Here is an 8,892-nt window from a genome sequence, read left to right as displayed (position 1 = left end):
CCAAGCCTCAGTATCACCCATAAAAACTAATATGACATCACTCCAGGAAGGCATGACACAAAATCAATGTCAACCAGGTACAAGTCTTAACCCTTGAAGTTAGTAACTTTTGTCTAAGCTAGAACCTTCATTTGGCTGGCTTCCAAAAATGTCACAAATTATATGCAGAACACCTACACAAAAATTTAGAAAAATCTTACTTAAATAAAGATATACACTTACTAATTATGGAAAAGGCAAATGGCCAATCACCATAGGTATTTAAATCCCTTCAGAGACTTTATCATCATAAACAGGAATCAGGGGGTATATAGTTGTGTGTATATAAGGGTAAATAATTGTTACAACAGTTTTACTACCATTTACAAGTAGATAATTTGTAGAAAATACTTTTATTTTTACTAATTACATTACTTATTGTTTAGAGCAATCACTTATATTTGCACTAAATTGTCCATAGAATTGTGAACAAAATTGTTTTAATTTAATCTTTCATGACAAGTATGAAAAATGTTGTTCTGAAAACGTTGCATCTGTCCTGTTTTCAATTAATAGTAACAATGGAGGACTAATTTAATTTGAAAAATATGACTTGTATTACAAATCATTTCATCATAAACTAATGATGTTTTTAAAATTAAGTAAACTGTGAGCTCCTACTTGAACCTGAGAAGTTTGTATATTGAATTTTTGTGCAAAGCTACTTGAGTTCAATCTGTGCTTTCCCTAATTTTGAAATGAGAAACTATAGGAAAGGCATAAATCATTGCCTACTCTTGGGTTACTCTTGTCAGGCTGAAGATCAAATAGTAGAATTCGACTATTTTTGTTTGTTTGAAGTTTAGCATAAAGCAACACAATGGGCTATCTGTGCTTTATCCACCATGGGTATCAAAACCCAAATTCTAGAGTTGTAAGTCCACAGACATACAGCTGTGCTACTACGGGGAAAATTTGACTGTCACTCTTATAATGCACCCATGGACCCAAAAGGCAAAGCATAATGTTTTTTGTTGTTTTTTTTAAAAAGGGTTTAATACATGGAACCACAGATTTACAGTCTGAAACACTAATCACTTTGTCCAAACCTGGAAATAAATCAAAACATAAGAGGAAAGCATTCAGTAACATTAAAATACAATAACCTCACATTGCACCAAACAATTAAGCTTGTTACTATGTACTATATTCCCACAACTTCTGCAAAATGACAGTGTGGATTGAGAATGAAGAACAAAAAAAAAAACTGAAAGCTGCAAGCATTAACAGGACTGAAATCGGCAAAAATTAAGAAAAGAAAAAATAAGGACAGGGTCAGTGAAAACAACAGCTTAGAATATCACTGCAGAGAATAATGATTCAAGAATTTGTGAAGTGACTGTTAGTGATTTAAACCATTTATTTTTGATACAGTTATTCGAAAATACTAAAAAGTGCCTTAAACCACATAGCAATTTAGAAAAATATAAATCTTACTATTATACTCATGCCTTGTACTTTTATACAAAGCAAAGTTCCTCAACAAAGATGTACTAAATAGTTTGTTTGTTTTTTTAATTTCGTGCAAAGCTACATGAGGGCTAATTTAGCAGTGTAAGACTAGAGGGAAGGCAGCTAGTCATCACCACCCACCGCCAACTCTTGGGCTACTCTTTTACCAATGAATAGTGGGATTGACTATCACATTATAACACCCCCACAGCTGAAAGGGCGAACATGTTCGGTGTGACGGGGATTCGAACCCGCGACCTGCAGATTGCGAGTCGAGCGGCCTAACCACCTGGCCATGCTGGGCCTGTACTAAATAGATGTCTAACACTGACATTATTTATTACTAGCAACATTCAATATTCAAGCAGAAATCCAAATTAAAAAAAAATAAAACTGCAGAACACTTTCCACAATTTTCTAGAAAATTCACTTCTTCCTCCTGCAGCACCTTCACACAAGTGGATTCTTCCAGAGTATCCTCATGTGTTCTAGGACACCCTTATACAAACAGATACTTTCCCTTGGGTTCCTTTACGCAAATTAACATGACCCCTGGATCATTCTCATACAGACACTTTGCCTGGAGTATCCTCATGCAAATTAACATTTTCTCAGAACTTCCTTACATTAATATTTTTCCTGAATACCCTCACACAAATAAATATGGTCTATGGAGCATCCTTGCAGAGACAGCTTTCCTAGAACACTCTCCTACAAATAAACACTCTCCAGAGTACCCTCACACAAACACATACTTTGTCTGGAGTACTCTCACACAAATGACCATGCTCTCCAGAGCACTGTCACATAACAAGTAAAACGTAACTTGAAAATTCTAATACATAAAAAGTACAGTCTATTTACTTCACAGTTACTGTTGGCAAAATAAGCACTCCACATACAACTATTTTAATTTTTTTGATAAAAATTATATTACCTAAATGGTAATCGAGAACTATGTTTTCTTGGAGAGCGAGCTTTAACGACAGCTGGCCTATGTATCTCTTCTAAGATTGATGGTGCTACATAAGTAAAACCCTAGGAAGAAAAATAAAACACAAATTAATCTAATCACTGTTAAAACAAACTAATTAAAACGGTGTTAATATAACAAACTATGTATTTATAATATAAACAAACTAGACTCAATGTTGCATAGTAACCTCAACAGTATTGATAAAACTAGTCTACTAGTATATACAAGACCCCAAGTTTAATGTGATAACTAGGCTGTGTCATTTGATGCATAATCCAGGACATGCATTTTCAATTTAAACCAATATTTATCAAACAAATCCTGAATTTTACAAAATATACTGTTCATTCTTTTTCCAATTTTCACCCTACTTTTTATCATTCAGTACAATACATTGCATTAGATATATGTATAAAGATAAGACATTAGTCTGTGTTTATATGCCAAGCTGCAGGTTGAAGTAAGTTGTGTATCTAGAAGTAAAAGAAATACACAATAAACAAACAGGTATGCACACAAGCTCTGAAGTGCACGTGCATCTCAACATATTAATGAATCTCACACCAACCACATGAGTTGTGACATACACATTTACAACTGCAAAGTAAACATTTTAAAATATTAGGCCTAAATGTAAATAGCTATAGGCTAATGGTTCTAAGTCTATAACAGAAAGCTATTTATTCAAATGAAAAGTATTATTTGGGGATTAGAGATGTATTGTTTTCTTAAACTCAGAGGTGGCATTGTGTGTTGAATTATGTTTTAGTACTGCAGCAAACCACATTGAATTCCATTCATCAAAGCATTAATCTACTGAATACTTCTTTCTTGTCCTTCTATCCACCAAATAAACCCAATATTTACCCAGGAAAATTATTAGTAGTTTTTTTGCACCAATTTTCACCTGTTTTTATTGTTGTAGTAATAAACACTAATAAATTTCTAGGACAAGTTAAAATAAAAACTGAAAATGCAGGTCTCTCTGCATAATTTACATACAGTTGTATAATCAGTGGTTGACCTTATAATCATAGTCTGAATTTCTAGACTCGATAAAGTCAAGTCTACATCAGTATTACCAGAGTTATTTATAACTTTTCACTTAGCTACAGTTTGTTTCTTATTGTTTGACAAATGGTGTCTGTTGGACAAACAGTCTGATTAATTGCCTGACGAAAAACTTCTAAAGTCTAAAAAAAGTGTATTTTGTTCTTATTTCTTAAAAAAATAAGTGTTACGGTTGCATAATTTTAAATGTTTGCTGTTTAATGCATTATTATTGTTTCTCTGCATAATCACTACATGCTTAACAATTTTATGATGCATAACTTCAAACTGCCAACAACATTATTTTAATTTTTTGCAATATCAAAATCAGGATCCTGTATAAACATTTTTGATATAAGAAACTAGCTTAAACATTGTTAATATAATTAATATAAATATCATCAGTTATATTTGTCATAAGACAACAGTATTCTGTTTATTGTATTTTTAAACACTACATACTTTATTAGGTCCCTTAGAGTTGTTACTAGGAGAAATGTGTGTAATAGTATTTGAACTGTAGTATGTCCACTATATCCATTGTTGATGAGTTTCACTCAATAACAGAGATCATCATGCAGGTTGGGTTGCATCAAATATAGTAGTGGTCAGAACATTATTTATTAAGTCATTTGTTATGTTAACAATTGTTGTGGTATGAATGCTTCTGCTGGCAAAACATGATTATAATAAATAATAATACTTGATGAATTCTAGTATTGAGCAAAATGTGTCATCAGCAATGGATATGGCAAACACAGTGTGGTTGAAATACTGTTATTCTCAGAAGAGACTGAATAAAAAATATAGTGTTTACAAATACAATAAGCCTAATTCTACTGTTTTATCACAAACATAACTGTTTATAATCATACTTTGCCAGCAAAGGTGTACCTCGTAACAAATATTAATCTAAATGTTGCTAACATAAATTATTTTAAACATTGTAAATATAACAAAATGAATAATTTTGAAATATGTAATAAACTAAATATCGTTAATGTAACAAATTATATCATTTTGTCATAACAAACAATCCAATCTAAAATGGTTAATAAACAAACTTGTCCAAACAGCACTGATTCAGCAAGTTAACTCGAACACTATTGTTTGTATAACTAGCTAATCTATCAATTATCTGTATATGTATTGTTCCTTATGTGCAAAATATTTACAATACAAAGTTTGGAAATCTCTTAGTTTTTCTAGCCACTAATCAGTGTCAACTTACGAGAAACACCTGGTTGGCACTTTCACTGAGTTGTGTATCATCAGGACTGTCGAACGGTGTCTGCTTTGTAAACTTTGTGTCAAATTGAGAAACATCATCCTCACTTGTCTGTAATTAAATAATAATTCAGACTATGATCTGATAGAATAGTAAACTCATTTTGCACCATTAGAAGTTGGATTTCTATGTAACAAGCAAAACTGTCTGAGAATTTGTATACATTTTTACATTGTGCTTGTTCAGTATTAAACTGTTTACACCTCTAATGCTTTTTCTGACCAAGTATTAATACAAATTTTCAACATTAAACTGAACAATTATATCTTCTAAAAAGATCATAATGTTTAAAATATATCAGTTCAATATTACAATGCTTAAAACACACAATAGCTCAATATTGTACTGCTTAAAATACATGACCTTAAAACTACAATGTTTACATTTTTCCAATATTCAACAGAAGCCATCTTACAAGCTGAGGTTTTATTGGAGGGTCTACCCTCCTGGCAAGGACATCATCCCAGCTGACATGCTTAAAGAAAGGATGAATCTTGATGGCTTCAGCATCTTCATATCCACTTCCTAACCTCTGTGACACCTGTCTCTTCAACAACTGAATTCAAGATATTTCAGTTTTTAAACACATTACATTGACAATATGAATATCAACCAATGTTTCAGCCTTATATTATTATCTGTTACAGTTCAGCAATTAGCTTACATATTTCAATTATGACATTATTAGTGGATGGAAGACCCAACAGAAACAACACAAAAAAAAAATTATACTTTTTCTAAAACACCATGGATGAAATAATAAGCTAGACACAATAAGAAAATATCTGAATATTATATATTTAATTTAATTTCTATTTTTGACCTATACAATTTTTTTTTCTGGCCAAGATAATCTGATAATATAAAAACAATCTATTATAAACACTACTTTCTAAAACGTTAATTTATTCCTGTCTGTTAAATCACTTACAGTTTTAAAATTTGCAAGATAGAGGATAGTCTTACTACATCATTACACATAAAAAGATAAAACATCAAGCTTTGGTTAAGAAGATAAAATACAAAGATAACACTGAACTTCGTATTAGGTAAATAAAGATTATTCTTGTGTTAAAGGAACAACCCTGATCATTGTGTTTGAGGTATAACATTAATAATTGTGTTATGAACATAACACTGTTTGTCATCTGAACTGTAACTCTGATCCTTGTGCTAAGAACATGACCCTGAACCTTGTCTTAGAAGCATAATAATGTTCCTTGTTTTAAAATATAACCATGATTATTGTGCAAAAGTTACAACCCCAAATTTTATTTAACCCCTTTTTTTGGGGGGGGGGGACTTTGGGAATGCCAAAAACATGCTACTGGTCTTTCATGTTCTGACAGTGAAAATACTTAACCAAAATACATAAAACTTGGTATACTGTTGGCTTGTTGTTAAGCACAAAGTTACAGAATGGGCTATCTTTGCTGTGCCCATCACACGTATGGAAACCCAATATTTAGTTTTTTAAGCCCTAAGACTTAGTGCTTGAGCATTTTCTTCAATTTTTTTTAATGAAATAAAAAAACATTACATAATGTTAAAATATCAATTCTACAAAATAAAATTTAAAATTGTTGGAAAAGAGTTATAGTTACATTTATTTATTTATTAAAACTTAATTGTAAGTGTGAATTAGCATCACCCTTTTGCATAAAAAATGGTTAAAACATAGCCCTATTCCTCATGCAACAATCACACTCCTGAAATCATTGTTAGTCACAAAACACTGATCCTTACCTAAACATGTAATTAATTCTCACATTAAACACACAACCTTATATTGGGTTAGAGGTATAACACTGATTTACATTTAAAAACAATCCTCATCCTTATTTTAAGGCACAACCTTGAACTTTGTGTCATAGGTGTAACAATGATTTACTTTTAAAAACAATTCTCATCCTTATTTTAAGGCACAACCTTGAACTTTGTGTCATAGGTATAACACTGATCCTTGTGCTAGAGGCATAACACCAATGTTCAGGTTAGACGTAACACTAATACTTACTTTTCTGATTAGGTCCCGTGCATCAGGAGTCAAATAGGGTGGAAGATTTAATTTACATTTCAATATCTGTAATAAGAGTAAATATCCGAGACTCTAATTTACTAAAAGAAAAATACATATTTAACAAAGATTTTCAACATATACAATAACATCTAGTCATTGTTTGTTTTGTCAGTAATTTTTGTTTAAGGACAAAGGACATTATAAATAAGCAGATCTAAAAAAAAAGTACCAATTAACAGTACCAATTTTGACTGTTCATACATGTTTAAGAGCTTAAGTTTTAAAATCCATACAGGTTATATAGCATACTGAAAAAAGGATTTAGAAACTGTGAAGAAGAATCAGTTCTTAAGAAATAATATTTTGATAAATGATGTAACATTAATATATTATTTTCTATGTAAGGGTTTACTTCCTTTTACTACACAACTATTTCTGAGTGGATCACTGATGATAAATGTTCTTACCTTTTCTATTGTCTTCTTTCTGTTTTCTGCAGTAAATGGAGGCTATAAGACAAGAACATGTTTAGTGTATTTGTTTTTTTACTTATCTTATTCTTTAATTTGTTAAACATTTTGATAAATTTGATAAATTTTCTGCCATGTAAGAAATCAATGAAACGACTTATGAGTCAATAATATGCTTCAGTTAAATGTTTATGGTTAATCCACATACTCATTAAGTAACATTTTCATCTGCTAATTAAGTTCCATTTTCTTTCAGCTATCTTACATACCATTATATGAATTGTAAAAACATTTCCAAACACAGCCAATCATAATCAATATAAATTTCCAGAGCTAAAATACACTAACTTTATTACAGCTTAAAAGTAGGTTAATATGAATTAACACACAAAGAAGTTTCCAAATCTTTATATGTTAAGTGTTTCAGCTCCGTGCACAAGTCCTAGTGTTTTTGATATCCTAAAACATGTTTTTAATTCCTTAAATCTGTATTTATATTTAATAGCTACAAATTCTATAGATTGGTATTTACTAAACAGTTACAAGTTCTAATTCTTTAAATTGATATTCAATTAAGAATAACAGTTTCTCATTGTTTAAAGTGGTATTTACTGAAGAATTTAATAGCTTTCAATTCTCTAAATTAATATTCACTTATGAATTACAAAGTTTTTAATTATTTAATTCTATCATGCCCTGATGAGTATATCCCCATATCATAGGCAAACTGTACCAAAGAATTAAAAAAAGTGTAGAAAATAAATTGGTAGTCACTGTACTACATATTTAAGATACACACACACACACACACACACTTTACAATTTAAAATTATTCAATAAAAATTTTCATTTATGGAATTTTGTACATAAAAAATTGACCTTGGGTTGCTTTGAACATGTTCCAAACAAAAGCATTGGTGTTTGGAAATTTCCTGAATTTTGTCTGGGCATAATATGGTATTTGTAACTCCTTAAAAGGAAAGTCAAAATATTTTTGAACAAAATAGTACTAATTTGAACTTGTAGCTTCAATCAAACTTAGCCAATCTCAGTTTTTCAACTTCAGTTGTAATGGTGTGATGTAACTGCCTATATTTCAGCTTTGAGAAGTCATGGGTAATTGATCTGCACATGTAATAAAAACTTTTTTTTTCTTTTCTTTTCAACTGTATAAGATAATACGAGTTCCCAATCAGTAGAGATTAACACGGAGATTGGAACATAGTAATAAAAGCTTAGCTTAGTAATATGTTGCTATAAGAAAAAAATGTTTGTGAAGTTTATTCCACAATCACAAGCCCTGTTTTTTTTTTTAAACTTTATTTTTCATTTTGTACTTCACTTGAATTATGATTGCAAGTGATTTTCATGGAACAGAACGAGGTAGGCTTAGTTAGATCATTTTGCATTTGACCTTATCAAGTTTCGTTTCACAAATAAGATTGCTGTCTCAGAATGTGGTTACATTAGACCTTCACAGCCTAAAATAACTGCTTGAATGAGCAAAGAAAAGAAATGCGAAAATTTATCTATAAACATAATATAATAAACAAAGCAGGTTTAAAATTTATAGTGTGTCTCTCTCTCTCTCTCTCTC

At 30.7% G+C, this 8,892-nt stretch overlaps 1 protein-coding gene across 1 annotated transcript in view; it reads right to left on the bottom strand.

Annotated features, from left to right (window-relative positions):
• Positions 1 to 8,892, bottom strand: part of LOC106459227 (ribosomal protein S6 kinase beta-1-like) — a 79,224-nt gene that overhangs the window by 15,566 nt on the left and 54,766 nt on the right. The window contains exons 10-14 of the mRNA XM_013918829.2: positions 7,293 to 7,334; positions 6,823 to 6,888; positions 5,221 to 5,361; positions 4,749 to 4,856; positions 2,429 to 2,529 (exon numbers count right to left, since the gene is read on the bottom strand). Coding sequence (XP_013774283.1) covers positions 2,429 to 2,529; positions 4,749 to 4,856; positions 5,221 to 5,361; positions 6,823 to 6,888; positions 7,293 to 7,334 — 458 coding nt within the window. The remainder of the gene's footprint in view (positions 1 to 2,428; positions 2,530 to 4,748; positions 4,857 to 5,220; positions 5,362 to 6,822; positions 6,889 to 7,292; positions 7,335 to 8,892) is intronic.

Source organism: Limulus polyphemus, unplaced genomic scaffold (genome assembly GCF_000517525.1).
Source record: "Limulus polyphemus unplaced genomic scaffold, Limulus_polyphemus-2.1.2 Scaffold578, whole genome shotgun sequence".
Taxonomy (NCBI): domain Eukaryota; kingdom Metazoa; phylum Arthropoda; class Merostomata; order Xiphosura; family Limulidae; genus Limulus; species Limulus polyphemus.
The sequence above is the reverse complement of the archived record's forward strand: the minus strand, read 5'-3'. Positions and strand labels throughout refer to the sequence as shown.